The following is a 19,268-nucleotide window of genomic DNA, read 5'->3' as shown; positions in this document are numbered from 1 at the left end:
ACATAAACACTAAGTGTGTATATGGCATTAATAATAATAACTCTACGCAAGATCTATATAGATGCCCCATAGAAAGAACCTGGAGTTCTTTCTCAGAGTCTTCCTCCCCTCACCTCGCCATAGGCAGACGTCACTCCATGTGTTTTTCTTTAATGCATGGCTTACTTATTTATCTAAAACGCATGAATGTCGCGATGCTGCCTGCACTGTCTCCTGTCCTCCAACATCATTCTCTCGCCGGCGTCCTGGATCTTTGCTCGGGGGACGACAAAGCAGGCCTGATAACAATTAAAAAATAACAACAGTCGTCATACAGACTGACCAGCGCTTGGACAAGACGCATCAATCTCCCCGCCCCAATGCGCCTGTTCTTAATTACGGCCGCTGATTGGATGGGCGCGCTACTCGCATGGCTGCCTTGCCGCGGAACAGCAGAATAGCCGTTCAATCAGAGTTCTGCCTGTGCTGCCCCCCTGCATAATACATCAATTTGGGGAGGTCATTGTTAAGACATGGACGTGGGTAATACGAGGTGGCTCTTCTCAATAGAAGACGGGCAGTAGTATAGAGGGAGCAGTGTGTCACCTCTTTACCTCACACTAGAATCCTCCAAGCTGCCAGAATTGGGAGGGGGGAGGGGCGTGGGCGTGGGTGGGGGGAGGGGTGGTGTGTGAAGGGGCGGGCTTTAATAACCACCCTACGTTAAAACCCCTTCTGGAGGAAGGAAAAACGCTTTTGCTTCCCAAGACATACATGAGAAGAAATGGGATAGGGGGGGGGGGGCAGAGAAAACATTAGTGTCAGCAATAGATTTATAAGACACAGGAAAGCAAAGGAGCCCGTGATGTTGGCCTGCATGTTTGGGCTGGAGGGTCTCTCCTCTCTCTCCGTTTCTCCCGCTCTGTCTGTACAGCTCCCTAGTTCAATTTCTTCCATTTCTCCACTACATCAGAAGCAATTCTTCCTCCCAGAACGCACAAGATAAACAGTCTGCGGTGTAAGCCATTATCTCTGCCAAAGTGAAAGCAGAGACCGGAGCCAGGCGCGATCCACACAGCGACAGGCGCGCGCCAAATCACTTCCACTACCCCCCGCAGGGGCCAAAGCCCAACTGGAGCCCCCACACCTCTGGAACAATCACTTAGACATTTCTGTCTTTATTTATTTACATGTGTTTGTTTATTTACTTGTTTATTTAGACTTTATTACTCTTATTGTTTTTTTTTTGTTGTTGTTGATGTCGTCATTATTTATGTCTCTGGTGAGAGTCCACACAGCCTGTGCTGACGCTAAAAATTAAAGCACATCGCAGATAAAGCAATAAAAGGAAAGCGCGTGCATCTGCACCAAGGGAGGGTCAAGGTGTGTGTGCGTGTGTGTGTGTGTGTGTGTGTGTGTGTGTGTGTGTGTGATTGTGGGGGAGTGTGTGCACGCGCAACTATGCATCTGCGCAACCTGACAAGACAAAGAGTAGGGAGAGATGAAAGACTCAGAATTTGTACTATATGGGTTTTTCTTTGATGTTGACAAAGCGCAAACATATTGAACACACACGCCCACTCACTCACACACACACATACAAACACCCACACACAAGCTCCAGAAACAACAAGAAAATCCATAGGGTTTCCAAATGCAAAATAAGTACAAAAAATAAGAAGCTGCACACTCATAGATGTGTCATTTAAGAAAAGCAAAATATAGCAAATCTGAACAGCAATGCTGCTGAACTGACCGACGCTTAGCCAACATCAGCAATGCACTGGAAGTGAAGGTGAATTACACAACAGATGCATTATTCTACTGATTCACTGATTCACTCGATTACAGTCGACCGTTACATCCAGTTCTATTCAGTCCAATGAGTCATGAGCCAAATGTCATGAATCATGATTCCCTTTCCAGATAACACTGGCACAGAACCAGAGAGCGATTCCCCAGTGAGTGAGCAGCGACCAAAAAATAGATGTCCCTCTTTACGAGAAGGAGAAACAGAGTGAAATGAGGGACGTCAGGGGGAGAGGGCCTCCTGTCCTCCTCTTCTCCTTCCACGTTCTCTTCTTTCTTTCATTCTCTCCATCCCTCAGTAGAAAGTCTTAGAGTCTGGGTGTGAGTGATTATTTGAGGAGGGTGTATGTGTGCACGTATGTAAATGCGTGTGTGTGTGTGCAGGAGTATGTGTGTATGTGTATGTGTATGTGTGTGTGTGGTCTCTACCCCCAACTGATAGCAGTTAGCAGCAAGAGGGGCAGGAACAGGGGGGGCAGTGGGGTCCAGGCCTGGCTGTGGACACGGTCCGACTCAGAGTCCAAATCAGTGACTGTGGCTTTCTCAGAGAATGGAGGGATGACGTTAAACTCCTCCCCTGCATCCATCTCCTCCTCTTCCTCTTCCTCTGGCCTGTGCTCCTCGCTCTCCTCCACCTGACAGGTGAAGAGAGACAGACAGACAAAGTGAATAAATGCAATGAGCAAACACTTGAGTGGAGAGAGACAGGAGAGAGGGAGAACAACATAGAGAGAGAGAGAGAGGGGGGGGGGACTGGCATTCACAGAAGACAGAGAGACAGAAAGAACAAGGCAGCGAGTGTGTGATGGAGAGAGGGATTAGGAAATAGTGATAACGGGGTGTGAAAGGGAGATATAAAGAGAGAGAGGGATGAGAGAGGAAGAGGTAGAGAAACAGAGAGAGACAGACAGATGGGCATGAATAAATTAATACTAATGAAGTCTGATTGATGCTCTGGCTGCTGCGAACACCTTTGGCTAATCCTTTCACAGGGAAGAAGGAAAAGAGAGAGAGAGAGAGAGAGAGAAGGAAAAAGAGAAAGTAGAAGACAAAGAAAGGCAGAGGAGAGACAGAAAAGGAAAAACAGAAGGAGAAAGATCAAGAAAGACAGAGGGATGTTTGGGAAAGAGAGAAAGATCTGGCTGAGAAAGAGAGAGTGAGGTAGAATGACAGCAGAAACAGAATTGAATCCTTTTTGTCTGGAGGCCCAGATTATCTCTAAGCTTCTGTGCTCTGTGTACACAAACACACACACACACGTGCAGTCGCACGCATGCACAAACACACACACACACACACACACACATACATGTACTCTTGCATACCTCTACACACACACACACACACACACACACACACACACAGTCGCACGCATGCACAAACACACACACACACACACACAAGCATACATGTACTCTTGCATACCTCTACACACACACACACACACACACACACACACACATGCAGTCACAGGCGCACGCATGCACAAACACACACACACACACACACACACACACACACACACACACACACACACACACACACACACACGAGCATACATGTACTCTTGCATACCTCTACACACACACACACGCACACACACACACACACACACACACACACACACACACATACACACACATACACACACACCCTGATCACAGCAGTAGGTGTTGCTCACTGATAAACAGTCTGTCATAGTGCCCGGGGGCCTCCTGCACACATGCCTCTGGATATAGAGTATCGGCATCATTTGATGTCCTTCTTATACGTAAACTCAGTCACAAGCCTGGCCACCATGCCAAATCCAAACAAGGACCTCAACTAGACATTCCTCAGGAGAACAGAAATCATTAGAGCCCTAGCACATGTGGTCCTGCCCCCCCCCCAAGCCTCATCACCACACTCACACATAAAAGGAATGAAGATATTTCAGAGATGCTGGTCCATGACTCAGCCTGTGCATTAAAATACGAGGACAGTGACAAGTTAAGACAAGAAAACGGTCCAGTAAAGTTGAGACTGATCCAAAAGCATTGGCACTGAGCTGCCGGCGTGTCAGTGAAATTCTGGCACTTGGCCATTAGTTAAAAACCAAACTAATCCCTTATTTCAAGCCACAGTATAATCTGGGAACACGGCACAAAGCACACAAGATCGATATTGATTTAATTTCTTATAGGAGTCATTAAGCTGAGGGATGGAGAATTTAGTAATTGTTTTAAACTGGGCTGGAGGTGGCAGAGAAGGTGTTTGAATGTGCTTCTGCGTCCACAGCAAGCTCAGCTCTGACTACAAATTCCTCCACGGCTCTTTCTGTTTAAGGTGCCCTTTTCAGCAAGTGAGTCTGATGCCTTTTCATACACATTTTCATGCATATTTTGTTTTTCATGCATATTTTCATACATATTTCAAAAATACTGGCAAACATTATATATTACTAATGCTGTTTCTTTTTTATTTATACTAGACTTATAATTTCTGTCCCTACTGAGGTCCTACCCATAGTGTCACATAGCCCAGAGTCCTTTTGAGCAGAGTAGCATAGCCCATAGTCATATAGCCCATAGAGCTATACATCCCATAGAGTTCTATATCCCACAGAGTTCTACAGCCCATATAGTCATATGGAACATAAGTCCTGACATTGAGTTATGTCAATCTGAAGAGTCTGTAGTTATTTGAAGAGTCTGTATTCATCTGAAGAGTCAGTAGATTCATCTGAAGAGTCAGTAGGTCATCTGAAGAGCCGACACTAATAAAATGTTACTAGATGAGTAAAAGTATGAATGAGTCCACTGAATTTATTCAGAAGGGACTTTTGATAACATGAAAGGCATATTGGCCCCTCAGTATAATAACATACTCAGAGATATGGACATTTAAAGCTGCAGTTAAACTTTGGAACAAATCAAAAAACCATTTAAAATGTCAAAAAATCTTTAAAATGTCACTTTTATAATTGTATACATTTTTGTCACAATCCCTTCTCCTGACTACATTTCCCATCAGCCACTTCAGCCCGCCTACCTGTCACTCTGACCAGCCCCACCAGCCACAGCCAACTCCCACGCCCACGTTCCACTCCTCTTGATTATTAACCTCCATGCACTCTGTGTGCACACTGAACATTACCTGTGCTTGTCTTCCTGGTGTATGTGAACATTACCTGTGCTTGTCTTCCTGGTGTATGTGAACATTACCTGTGCTTGTCATCCTGGTGCATGACCTGTTTTTTGTCCTCTGGATTTCATCTTCATTACTCGGACTGGTTACCAGTGCTTTCTGGTCTATTCTCTCACTCTAGGTGTACTGGTTGTTCTTTCTCTTCCTTTTATCTGGTTGGTTTTGTCACTTTGAATGTTGCTTTGCCTATTACACCTGAACTGTTTGGTGTTATCTGCGAGCATATGAACTCTTGTGCAAATTTTTTGTTGTAATAATAGTTGTAAAAATATCATCGACAACAACAACAATTATTACTATTATTATATTTAAATAAGTGTAATAAGTTCACATAGTGAATACCAAAAAGACCAAAGCCTATTTTCAGATTTTTTTTTCTTTCCACCCAGCCTATGTAAGAGTGCTACACTACTGTAGTGAAGTGTTCATTACAATCAATACGGTAAACTAACGAAGCCCCTCATGGGACCACCCCCTTCTAAATGGGCTGCTCGTTAACCACAGCCCCCAATACACAGGTCAGCCCTCGTCTCGCAGCTGCTGAGAGAGCCATGTGTGCGGGACACTGTCCCGCTGTAAGGCGAGATCGTCGTGTGGTGAGCGGCACCCAGGACACGGTCCTGCTCTAAACCGAGATCACCATGATTGAGCAGCTCAGCCGCAGTGGGAATCGCTATGCACATAATGGAGTGAAACCGCACTGCCACATCAGACCCACCAAAGTATCAGACATTCATTTCCTTTAGCCCTCTACTCTACATCAGACAGAAATGCTAGACAGGATCTTGGGTGACATGTTGAAGAGTATTGTGTTACATTGGGGGCAGTGTGTGTGTGTGCTGAGCAGTATTTCAGTATGTGAAGTATTGTGTTCAGTAGCACAGTTTGGCTGCGATAGTGTCGATAGCGTATTCAGTAGTTTAGTGTTGCAGTTATGCTGAAAAGTCTGATCTGATTGGTTTTCCAACTCAGGACCCACCGAGTTGAGGTCAGGCAGCAGGTTAATGTTCAGTTCGTCATGTTGGAGGTAGGGGGAGGGGCGTGGAGCTGGGAGGGGCGTGGCCTCCACCGGCCAGGGACTGGAGCTCCCCATGTTCTCGATGGCATTACCTGTACCAAAGAAAGACAAACACACGCTGCAGAGAAACACCGCTTTGATGCTACAAGAGCCGCTTACAGACACATGGATGATGTTCACATGAACAAATGCGCTGAAAATCTAGACCGAATATTCAAGAATTCTGGAAACAACAAAGCGTATGTAAAACATCCAATTTTCTGTGAATATCTGTAGTGCTTATTCACACCCTTTTTCTTATTCATAAACATTTTTGATTATGTGCAAGAGAAATAACATAGGTTAGGTGATAAAAGAAAACCGTGTTAACACCTTTTGCAACGCACAGCAGTTGAAGGCACTGTTTTATAAACACCATATTCAAAACTGAGCAGCTGAAAGCACTCAGCTCTTATCAAGCCCTTATTAGAGAAAGCTGAACGCACTGCGGACTTAAGACTCTTTTCTCCTGTCAGCATCGGTAAATTATTAAAGAATAAAAGAAAAAAGGCATTATGAACTTTTGACTGGTCAAAACACATCATATGGAAAAATAAATCTATGAAAGAAAAACTTCATCGATTTGCCAGGCTTGTATATAGGATGTTTCATTAAGGTGTTGTGTTGTTATATGCATTATTAATCATCGGGGCGAGCGGGATGTTTCGGGCGCGGGACCTGCACTCACGTAAGCAGGCATTGTTGGTAAACAAGTGCAGGACCTGCAGACACTCCTGCAACTTGTTCCCGCTGCCCTCGCAGCCGCACCACTGGGACACCTCTGTGCTGCTGTTACTGACGTAGTTCGGCGTCATGATCGTGCCTGCAGACAGCAAGGTGGAGGGGGTGATGGAGGGAGTGAGATGGAGGAAGAGAAAAAGTGAGAGGGAGGAATGACCAGGGAAACAATGAAAAGGAATTATTAAAAAAAAACGAAAACGGGAGTCAGATATAAGGACAGGGAAGCAAAATGCTAACGGGTCTCCGGCCATCTGCGAGGAACTCCAGATAGCAGCGTGACGGTTCTCTACGCTCTAATTATGTTAACACATGCCACCGCATCACCTCTAGCTTGCGACACATCTCTGGTTGCGTTTGGTCCGGATAATTCCACATAAGTGCCTGGTGCACTGGGGATTCAGTTTGATGTCACACTGGGGACGTAACCAACACCCCTGTGGCATTTTCCCAATTACCATACCTGTATAGTCCTGTGCCCCCTGCTCAAATGTGTGATCACTGATCAGACATAATTAAAGCATGCCTGTATCCACAGTGCACTTCCTTACACACAAAGAGATTGGTGCAAGCAAAGCACTGCCATGTACCTCACTACAAGTTTGACTACCTCTACATCTTTTACGACAGTACGCGGTTTCACCCTGTAAATGTCTTCTGATGTGTATACATTTTATATACACGCGCGCACTTAACGATATTAACAACCCACAGGACGATGAACGAGCTTCACAAGGCTGCGTGCGGTTGTGCAGGGATCTACAGGTGGACTGTCTCACAAGTCTTTAGCTGCGGCTAGCGTGTGCTCACCGATGAGTCCTGCGTAAGCCTTCAGGCACACTGCCCCGCTCTCCCGCAGACAGCCCGAGGCAGAGTGGGAGGACGGATGACAGTGCTGCTGGAAATCAGCCAGTCGCGACCTGTGGCAAGGGAAGGGCAACATGAGAGAGAGAGAGAGAGAGAGAGAGAGAGAGAGAGAGAGAGAGAGAGAGAGAGAGAGAGAGAGAGAGAGAGAGAGAGAGAGAGAGAGAGACAAACAATGGACAGCCAGAGAGAGAGAGGGAAAGAGAGAACAAGACAGCCACAGGAAGAGAGAGAGAAAGGGATTGACATTAAGACAACAAGAGAGAGCAATAGACAGGCGCAGCAAGATACAGAGAGACAGACACAGCATGAGGGACAAAGAGGAAAGGTTGAAAGAAGAAATTGGCAAGAGATAAACAGAAAGGCAGACAAACAGACATACACACAGACAAATATGAAAGACACCAATGACAGAAATCAACAATCAGCAGCCACTTCATAAGATATGGTCACTACTACCTGGCTACGTAATGAAGGTAGACCTGTCTCCAGAGGTGGGTAGAGTATTCAACTATTTTACTCAAGTAAAATACTGTTACTTACATTTACATTTATGGCATTTGGCAGACGCCCTTATCCAGAGCGACTTACATTTTTACGACTTGTATACATTTTTTTAATACAAGCAATTGGGCCTTGCTCAGGGGCACCTCAGTCATGGCCTCAGGTCTGGGAATCGAACCCACGACCCTCCAGTCACAAGACCAGTTCCCTACCACCAGGCCATGACTGTTACTTGAACCAAATGTTACTCAAGTAAAAGTATGCATCCAAAAATTTACTTGAGTAAAAGTTAAAAAGTACTTTGATTAAAAGCTACTCAAGTAGTGAGTAAGTGCATGAGTACTGTTTCATGTCAATAAATTACATCATGGGAAATTGAATTACTGAAAACAATGACTTTTAATGATAACAAAAATAATTTATTATAAATAAATATAATATATAAAATTAAATTTTATATTAAATATTAATATTATATTAAATATTCTAATAAATATAAAATGATTTATTATAAATCATATGGATTTTTGTTTGTTCATAATTATTAGGCCTGTGTAACTTTAATGTGTTCCACAAAGGCATTAACTGATGAGACTGTCAGCCAATACGTGTAGCTACAACTTGACGCCAACTGAATCAATTTGTAGCAAACTTTGGTTCAACTAAATTGTCATATATTGCTAGTGTGTACACTCAGTGTGAACTGGTTTTTAGTATTGCACTGCGTTACATTTAATAATTACATCATACAAACGTTATGCATCAGAGATATAGCATTACACAAAATTATACATACAGCAAACTTATCGCATCGTGTTTCCTCAAATTTGATGTTGAGTTCTTGTAGGCTGAAATGTCCACACGTTTTGGCAGACACAAATGACAGCGCATTATATAACTGTCCTTTTACACGTTTGTAATGTAAACATTGGCTGTATGAGGTCAGGGATGCTCGGTAGGTTTTTCTGTCACTTTCTTGCTACCGGTGAAGAAAGTTTGCGTAAGTGATCACGTGACTGACCGGCTTCATTTGATTGGTCACTCATACTCAGGCGACGAGACGTTGGCCAGTCTTCTCACTGAAAAGACGAATTATTTACAAAACTAAAGTAACGGTAGTGCGCGGCGCAAATCCGATTGTAACGGAGAAAAGTCGCGTTTTTCTCAGCACATATTTACTCAAGTAAAAGTAGAAGTCTTTCATATTAAAACTACTCTTACAAGTACATTTTTGTCCAAAAGGCTACTTGAGTAAATGTAACAGAGTAAATGTAACGCGTTCCTACCCAACCCTGCCTGTCTCACAGGATCATTTTAGAAGTGTACCGTTATAGACTGGAACCTGTTGCCATTGAGGGTTTTCTACTACTGCATTCACCAGTGCTCAGGTCCTGACTGGGTAGTGGCACCTGTGTGTGTGTGTGTGTGTGTGTGTGTGTGTGTGTGTATTCATGTGCACACCTGCACAGATCATCGCGGAGACAGTAGCTCTCCAGATGGAGGCAGTTGGGCTGTCCATCCCTCTCCTCGTATGAGCAGGATGGCACGATGGTCTTGCGCCTGCGCTCACCACACAGCTGGTCCGTGCAGGAGCAGAAGAGCACGCCAAAGCTGTACTCCTCCGGCACGCGGTCCAGGAAGCGCCGCAGGGCCCGGTGACACTTCTGCCGGTTGCAGTGGTCAGAGCCGGGCGCAGGTTTGGTGCACGCCAACACGTACTCGGAGCGTAGGGCCCCGCACTTCTCGAACAGGCCGCAGTCCTGAGCCGCCTTCAGACAGCGGTTTTGTCCGTCTACGGGGAAGGAGGAGACTGGGGGGGGGGGGGGGGAGACGGAGAGCAGAGAGGCAAAGGTGTGAGGAGAGGTGTGAGGAGAAGTGTGAGGCAGAACACTCGGGAGTGTGCAAGGTGACAGACGGTGTGTCACACACCTTTTTTGGCCTGATGACACAGAACATGAAGTGAATCATGAAATCTGTAACCTAACACTTCTCCCAGAGGGCTTTGGAGGAAGAATATATTCCAGCTCAATACTGTCAGCTGGGCTTCAGATGCAGGACACCGGCATCGCATGCCATAATCCTACCAATATCCCTATACACACACCACCAACATATAGCCAAAGTAACTTGGACTTTTTCCCTCGTTCAGTGAATGGGAAAGGAATTAAAGTGAACCGAAGCAGAACCACACACATTCTCCTTGTTGGACTCAGAGTTGGAGAGGACAGGGACATCTACTGAGGACGTGAAGGTACCTGCCACGATGGACGCCAGCTTTAACGTTTCAGCATTTCTCACAAGTTCCAGCTCAATATCCTCATATGGGGACATCTCAATGTCATCATATCCTGGAAAACAGAAACACACACACACACACACAGACACACACTCTTATCAGTGCAGATACACACACCCTTTGTGTCTGAGCCAAACAACAGGCAGAAAATTCCACACTAATTAAGCCTGCAGAACTGCACCATTACCTTATCATTACAGCTAATTAAGACAGCCTCTCTGTTTAATCAAATGACAGAGATTATATGATGGCTCTATGATTATGCTTAATACATAATAACCAATACTGCACAGTTGTCACCCATATTTTAATAAGGATATTTGATGTGTGTGTGTGTGTGTGTGTGTGTGTGTCTGTGTGTGTGGATGTTTATTTGATGCCTTGAACAGGTCAGAACCCAGTTTTGTACTAGTAAGAGTGGTACATCGAAAACAGACTAACAGGCCATATGTGCGCTTTCACTTTGAGGACCCATGAAATACACATGCTACCCCCAATCCCCAAAGCTCCCTGCGCACACACACACACACACACACACACACACACACACACACACACACACCTTATACATAGTAAAGACCTTATATTTCCTCTTGCATTTCAACACAACACACAGTGGTATTTTTCCCTTATCTCCATCTTGCATGCCGAAGAGCATAATGCAAACAAACAGTGGGTTCTGGAAGGCTGGGATTCATGCTGCACTCTCGCTGACGCCAGATTAGCCCTGAGTGTGGGGGCCAGAGAGCCTGATGCTTCCACAGAGCGCCACCCGGGGACGCAGCAGAGCACTGCAGCAACACACTGTGTTCTATAGCACTGGTGTCCACAGCACTGTCTACTATAGCACTGGTGTCCACAGCACTGTCTACTATAGCACTGGTGTCCACAGCACTGGTGTCCACAGCACTGTCTACTATAGCACTGGTGTCCACAGCACTGTCTACTATAGCACTGGTGTCCACAGTACTGGTGTCCACAGCACTGTCTACTATAGCACTGGTGTCCACAGCACTGTCTACTACAGCACTGGTGTCCACAGCACTGTTTACTATAGCACTGGTGTCCACAGCACTGTCTACTATAGCACTGGTGTCCACAGCACTAGAGTCCACAGCACTGGTGTCCACTGGTGTTACTGGGGTGATACTTATTATTCAAGAATACCAATAAAAAGACCAAAAAGACCAATAAAAGTTTTTGCTGTTTGAGAAAAAAATTAATTTCTGTTGCCACATAATATATATTCTTACGCCATATGTTTCATTACAATGGTGATTTATGTGAAGTGTTGTCATATCCTAATGACTAACACTTATTCCTTTAGTGTGAGAGTGACTAGTGCTTTCAAATCTGTAGACAGACTTCGATTTTAGCTTTTTAGATTGACCCTACAGTCAGGGGCTTTTTAAAAGTGGGGGTGTTCAAGGATGTCATAGAATGTGTAGCATAGCATTGTAATGTGTAGCATTGTATCGTTTCAATCTGACAAAAGTGTGTGTGTGGGGGGAGGAATCGTGTTTTTGCTACATCCCTGCCCAAAGTACACACGCGTGCAGCAAACAAACACACACACACACACACACACACACACACACACACACACACACACACATATACACACACACACACACTCCTCCTCACCCAGTGGGAATCGCACGGTCCAGTACACCCTAAGACAGGTCAGCTCCATGCGTGAGCCGCGCTGGCACTTGCACTCCTGCAGGGGGCGATAGTGTGCCAGGGCATTCTGGGCATCGAAGCAGGTGTGGCGGGCATCAGGACCCAGCGGTGCCACAGCCTCCTCATCCACGCAGTAGTCCAGCTGCCGGTAGAGCTTCTCACACTCCTGCTCTTCCAGGCATTCCCGCAAGGCCTCCACGCAGTTCAGCGTATCCGGAAACAGAGGCACAGCCAAGGATACCGAACCTGGGGGCCGGATCAGGAGGAGGAGTCTGACTTACTCGTGGGCGGTGCCAAGGACAGGCCTGGGCGGCCTAAGCTTGTCCTCAGACCTCCTCAAGCCCCACCCCCTCCACAAACCTACTTAGAAGGGGATAATAACAATATATTTAATTGTTTCAAATACACACAAAATAAATGTATGTTATATCATTAGCATATAATGGGTGGAGACTTTTGGTGGAGTATTTTCTGTTATGTGCTGCTATCACCCCGTAACATCTCAAAATGGACAAATAGTGATATTTACAGTCGAGTGATTATTCCAGTTGCAGGTCTGTCGACGGGTTGAATCCTGTTCGATTTGTGCCATTTTTTTTTAATTTTACATTTTAGAACAGTCAATGCAGTTCAGTGCTATTACTAAGATATCTGCATTTGAAACAGCAATCACAGCTATTTGTTATTAAAGAGTAACCAACATGCCGGGCAGACAGCCCGCCCAGTTGTTCTGGTGGCGGGATGATTAGCCGCACCTACTCTAGTTGAACATACAGACATTTCTACAGAATCAGAAGTGAACTGATTAATGGTCACCTTGTTGTACCATGTTTCCAATGGCCTCTTTCTTATCTGACCTGAATATAAGTCCATCTATTCCTTAACTTACCATTCACTTAAACAGGAGCATGTTATAAAATCAACAGCATATTGTCCATAATTACACTAAAGCATGAATGATACCATAAATGGTATTAAATTAGAATACAGTAAAAGGTGAACCTCCATTCTACACTTCAAAGGTCAAGTGCTCATTTCCACAGGATTTCTCTTCTGAGGTGTAGTAGGTTCATTTGACCGATAAGCAGAACCTCCCTTATTCCAATAGTTCAACAACCTCCACCAGAATCAAGGGGGAGTGGCCATGTGGAGTTAGCCCATCTTTAGGGGTTAAAGGTTAAAATCTGCAGGGTCAAAGGTTAAGATGCGTTAACCAAATTAACTGACATCACCATACCCTGTGTGCAATAAACCTAAACCAATAGTGAGCCCATATTTAGTAGCAGCAGCTGTTTACACTGAATCTGGGCAGTACACTGACTGATGCTATTTCCACTGATAATAGGAAATTACTTGGACCGTGGGAAAGAAATCATCAATGCTCCGAAGAAGTCGAAAAACGGTCATGTTTAGAAACATAGTGTGACAAACATAGTATGACTCTAAAGAGTGAAAGGCCGTGAGTTTCATATGCTGGTGTCATCAACCCTTTCCTTCTGGTTTATATTACATTTCATAAACTTTTAAAAGAAGAAAGAACCTCATGACCCAAGCATGAACCCGATTTCTGCATGGCCATAATGACAGCCTTCCTCTCTCTCCACAGCTCTCTCCCTCCTTCTCTATATCTTATTCTCTCTGTCTCTTCATCTCTCCTTCTCTTCTATTCTTCCTCTCCACCCCCCCCCCCCCCTCCCCCTCCCCCAGAGCAGCAGTGGGGCGTCCTAATTGCCGCGAGGCCTCATTTTAAAGTAAGTGCTGATTGAGAGTCCGTGGCTGTGGGCTGTAGACTAAACTGCAGTGGAGACGCTGGCCTCAGCTTCTGAAGAGAAGAACAGAGGACAAAACCATCTCGGGCTTTGGCAGAGAGAAAGACGGACCGCGGCAGCCAAAGCAAAATGACCAGTCAAATACAATTAGGCCATTCTTTGGCATTTCTTTAGGCAGCTTCTTTCGGTCTTGTAGATTCTCCACGCTGTGTGTTTTACAATAGCCAGAGGACAATGTACATGTTGTGATGCTGTGTGACTTTTCTTGTGAAATGGATGAAAAGGGATCCACAGCCCATCCGAACGGCGCTGGTCTGAACAACATCCACATGGTATACACAGCCATGGGGAGGAACAGGGAGAGGCTGCCCAAAGCCACTGTTTACCTCCACATTCTCACACCCTATGGTATGACATTACAAATGGTGCGGGAGAGAGAGAGAGAGAGAGAGAGAGAGAGAGAGAGAGAGAGAGAGAGAGAGAGAGAGAGAGAGAGAGAGAGAGGGAGAGAAAAAAGGAAGAATGAGAAGAGAGAGAAAATAAAACTGTTTGGGGTTGAAAGAGAGAGAGAGAGAGAGAGAGAGAGAGAGAGAGGCAATAAACAGAATGACAGACAGCAGAAACGGCACGCAAGGAAACTGGCTCAGTATGGAGGCCGATTGCAATCAGACACATGCTGGCCTAGGTATTATGGTGTGTGTGTGTGTGTGCCTACTGAAATCACATTCAGAGTGCAGGAATGACACGACAGACAAACACACACACACACACACACACACACACACACACACACACACACACACACACACCCTGCAGAACATGCTGTAAGTTTTACAGCACACACACACACACACACACACACACACACACACACACACACTGAAGGGGAGACTATGTAGCTAGCATTAGAAAACACTGTATATCAGTACAGTAAAGCACTAGCCAATGTGTGTTTACAAACCAATCGTACAATAACCAAACAACTGTACAAACCAGTGTGTGTGTATTTGTGTGTGTGTGTTTGGGGTGGTGGAGGTGGGGGTAACACTTATGGTCATTGAGAGCGAGCAAACCAGTTGTGCTGTCAATATGAGCAGAGCCACCATGATTAAATAATTAATATCAGGCTAAACCACAATGATAAACCTGTCAAGACACTTTATCAATTACAAAAACTAACGCAGCCTTCAGAGACTATTTCCACTTGCACAATTTACAACAGAAATGGGAAGACGCCGATATAGCCTGAAAAATTCAAACAAATTATACCACAAAAACCACCATATTCAGTGGCCTCTAATATATAAAGAAGGTAAGAGAATGTTTGAGGGGTGACGTGTGCTCGGTGTTATTTTAGGCAGAGATTCTACGGTTTAGTGAAATATGGGTCAGAACGGTCCTATTCACTATTGATGACACGTCACATCAGAGCGTGGCGGCCGTATTAAAGTGAGCGGCCAGGAAAGGCCGTTTGATTGACAGGGCAGAGAAACGGAACTCAGTCCGAGATCCAAGAAGACGGTTCACTGCTGGGAAAGATTGTCCACCGCCGCGCGTTCCCCTAATTCACCACGCTTAGCCGATGCCATCCGTTTAATGATAATTAGATATAACATTATGCTAAAATCAGGCCTGGGTGAAATAAGAGGTTAGTGCTCTCTCTCTCACTCTCTCTTTCGCTCGTTCTCATTCTGTCGCTTGGCTCGAGTCTTCCAGCCGAGGCGCAAGCCCAACACCATCTGCCATTTCCATGTTTGCGTTCCAAATCTTTGTTATCAACAAAACACACACGACCCTGAAGGCTCCCGAAACATCCCGTCTTCCCCCATATGTCAAGTTCAAATCTTTGGCAAAAAAATACATTTGTTAATGGCTCTAGTTCCCTGGTCCACCAGCTGTGTGCATGTGCGCGCGTCTGTTTTCTTGTTCTGGCTCCATTCGTTTAACTCTCTTTGATCCGACGAAAACGACTGAGTCATTAGCCTGTCTCTAGACATGTCCTTGGTCGGGTTGGGCCCAGTAATCATCTAAGGCAGTTCTCAAGCCTCGTCTTTGCAGAAACATCCAATTAGTGAATGTACCCACAAAGCACTGCGCAACGTACAAAGCAGCCTACCTAGGTCCCGCGCGCAGCATAATGAAATCCCAGCTGTCCATTTTCTACACCATTTCTGTATCTCTGAGACACAACAAATATCCACCACTATATCCACCGAAAAGTCGTTCAATTGCAGTCATTCACTTAATGACCGGAACACACCGTCCTGCGCGCGCCTTCTTGTCTTTTTGCACCCCCATCAACATCTGGACGCAAGGGCGACCGCTGAATCTCTGAAGAAAGCCCAGGTAGGTGCTTACACCCGTCGCCTCTTGCACGCGCACACACACCTGGGCACGTGTCCGCCAAGCGCATTCACCTGTCTACGATAATAAATTAGATATGAGATTTGGTGTTTGCGTAACAAAAGCAACACACTCTTCTCGTAAGGCCCGTCTTTCTTATATAGACTACATAGACTAAGATTACACACTCTAAAGGGTCAGAACAAACACAAACACACACACACACAATTCATTCTTGAACTTTATGTTTGCATATTGATTAAGTTTCTGTATTGTGCTTTACGAAATTAGATGATTCGTAAGATGAGAGAGAGAGAGGCCGTTCGTTCCAAGCGACTGATATACGACCCGACCCCCGGGGATACACACAGCACGCGCGAGCACATCAAATCTGCAATCATTAACACAGCTAATAAATAAACCTGTCGATCAGCGCGCGCATTACAGCGTGTCTAGCGGCATTGGAGGGCGACAAACACCACTCAAGATGATGAATGCGATCGAAAACAAATGCAGAGACACTCCGCCGCGTCACACCAACTCAGGTGAGCAAAGAGGTACTACTTTTAAACAGACTATTTCAGGTGTTTATACTATAACATTTATTGTGCCGTCAGAAGAAAGTTATTCATAGTGTCACACCTGGTTTTCTTGTGTCTGTAAGCGAGAGAGGAAATCCCCAACTATACAGCTAGATATATACTGACTGACAGAGGTCTCGTGACAAAATTCGTATTATAAACTTGGCCTACTGTCGTTCTCTAAATCCCACTTGTCTGTATGATCCTGCATAATAATTTAATTAGTCAAATGTTAAACATATTGTCAAAAAATTAACTATTTTACACTGATTCATATAATTCAACATTCACACCATAACTAACCGTCAAACAGAATCGGTAGTTACGGCTATCTTTCGTTAATGACCCATAGTTAATAGATTTTTTCAAATATAGATTTGAGTTAAAGAACACGTTCTTCCTAGCACACTTAAAATGTAACACTAAAATTATCTGCGTCGCGTAATGAATAATAAAAACACTACACAGTTACACAATAGTTTCACGGAGACATAATGTCCGAAAATTAAATAAAATTTGAGTTGAGGTGTCCATATGCTTCAAGTGGCAAATAATAATTTTTAAAACGACGTATTCCCTAAGAAGTCACAGGTGATATATGTTATATGTTTTGCTTTCCATTGCCCTCGTTATAACGCACCTAAAGAGCTACAGCACATTTCATTTTTCTCGAGTACCACATGGCAATATTGTTGTTACACTCGTACACTGATTTACACGCGTCAGCAAGCAGAGTTATACAAATGAAACAAGTATGCGGTCTTACCCCTAATGAAGAACAGGTTTAGAAGTATTCCTAGGGGGATCATTTCGTTCGTCCGGGAGTCTGTCACAGAGGCACTCGGTAAAGATGCTGATGCTGGCGACTTGTACACTTTAAACGCGCGCCTGGCCCCGTCCGTACCGACCCTCACACCGACACCCCACCGCCCACTACATGCATCCAAACTGGCAACAGTCTGATATAAGGTCCTGAATCCTACGGGCAGACCTAATCCTCAAATAGTAGATGCCGAAAATCAATTTCAAACTTGTCGAGACGTCATCCAGCGCAGTTGGTGGAGTTAAATGAGACGGGCTAGCTGAACAACCATTCAGATATTTAAAACAGTTAAATTTATCCGTAGCGGGTCTTAAACGTGCGGTAGAGGCGCGAGCGGCGGGGTGCAGAAATAACGATCCTCGCCTCACGCGCAAAAAGAAAACTATGAGCGCGTGTAGATGGTGAGAGCCAACAAAGAGCTCGTCCCTGCACAACTCCCGCTGTCCGACGGAGTTCACGTCTCTGCTTGGCTGTAATGGTTAATTCCCGTATCCCCCGACCGGGGCAGTCGCTATAACGCGGGCAAGTGAGCTCCCAAACTCAGAGATGAATTTCACATGTAGTTGCCGCCTCCTGATTGGCTCGGCCACCTTTGGACTCATCCACGTGAAATCCTTCATAAACCCTCTTCGCCTGGAAGGCTGGATTTTATTTCATTTTAACAAGTTCATGTACCGTCCAGTGCGCAAGTTATTTCTCCAATCAACAAAGAAAACCAACCCGTTAACTCCGTACAGTACCAAAGCAAGATTTCCGAACGGCTTTGATGTCTCAAATACCCGCAAAACAGCAAAACCAGTTTTGATCTTAAAGACCAATAAACCGTAAGTTCTATCAAAACGTCACATGTCGCTGGAGTTGAAGTGCTGCAGCGTTCTGTTCCTTTTCTGCTGAGCTGATCTTGGTCACGCTACATGACCACCTTGTGCCTGGCACTGAACTGTGTGACGAATAAAATGAGCACGTTAATGTTTGACGTTTACAGTCTTTGGCAGACACATATCTAGAATCACATACATATTCATCAATCGAACACTATATGTGCTCCGTGGGCTTAATCCCACGACCTTCGTGTCGCTTTTCTACCCGTTTAAACAGCGGAGCTACAAAAACTTTAAGTAGTAATGCTAACTTAAAATGACCTTTAAAAAATCCAGCAGCACACAGAGCCACCATTATTACATCTTTACATTTCAGATTGCAATCACAGCATTAGGTCTTCTGTTTTAATTACGCTAACCTTGACACCAGGAAATCTAGTAATGCAGTATGTTGCATTTCCCCTAACCACCATGATTCACAGCATTAGATAACATTACTAAACCATGACAATAAGGCTGTGGGGCTGTCCTGGTCTTGGGTGTATAGTTCAAAGTCCCAATAAGAACTACACCTGCAGGAGCTTCTTGTCTTCAATTAGAGCCAGCAACTGGGGTTATTACGTTAACACCCTAACAGATGCCCATTACACTGATTGCCATAAAGCAGCAGTCTGGTCACCTGTGTGCGATGTGAGTGTTTGTGTGTGTATGTGCATGTGTGTGTGAGAGAGAGTGGGGGTTGTGCACTGGTGTGATATCATTCACTTCTACTACAGTGAATCATGCAGACCCATTCATCTAATCAAGGGAAGTGC

At 44.9% G+C, this 19,268-nt stretch overlaps 1 protein-coding gene across 1 annotated transcript; it reads right to left on the bottom strand.

The window, feature by feature from the left end:
• Positions 1-1,669: 1,669 nt before the first annotated feature.
• gfra3 (GDNF family receptor alpha 3) lies at positions 1,670-18,616 on the bottom strand. Its single transcript, XM_077005978.1, has 8 exons — positions 17,576-18,616; positions 12,078-12,362; positions 10,393-10,485; positions 9,599-9,947; positions 7,580-7,689; positions 6,720-6,854; positions 5,954-6,084; positions 1,670-2,423 (listed from the first exon to the last, which is right to left on the bottom strand). Exons 1-8 carry the CDS (start codon positions 17,616-17,618, stop codon positions 2,214-2,216), a joined length of 1,356 nt encoding a protein of 451 aa, XP_076862093.1. The 5' UTR covers positions 17,619-18,616; the 3' UTR covers positions 1,670-2,213.
• Between the last annotated feature and the right edge of the window lie 652 nt (positions 18,617-19,268).

This window comes from Brachyhypopomus gauderio, chromosome 5 (genome assembly GCF_052324685.1).
Source record: "Brachyhypopomus gauderio isolate BG-103 chromosome 5, BGAUD_0.2, whole genome shotgun sequence".
In the NCBI taxonomy this organism is placed as follows: Eukaryota; Metazoa; Chordata; class Actinopteri; order Gymnotiformes; family Hypopomidae; genus Brachyhypopomus; species Brachyhypopomus gauderio.
Note: the sequence above shows the minus strand (reverse complement) of the source record. Positions and strands in the feature narration are given on the sequence as shown.

Excerpts from the sequence above, each read along its gene's own strand:
- gfra3 (XM_077005978.1), bottom strand. The coding sequence starts at position 17,618 with ATGATCCCCCTAGGAATACTTCTAAACCTGTTCTTCATTAGGG. Across the intron at positions 7,690-9,598 it reads CTCCGCGATGATCTGTGCAG|GTCGCGACTGGCTGATTTCC; the intron begins GTGTGCACATGA and ends CCCTTGCCACAG. Across the intron at positions 6,855-7,579 it reads GGCTTACGCAGGACTCATCG|GCACGATCATGACGCCGAAC; the intron begins GTGAGCACACGC and ends TGCTGTCTGCAG.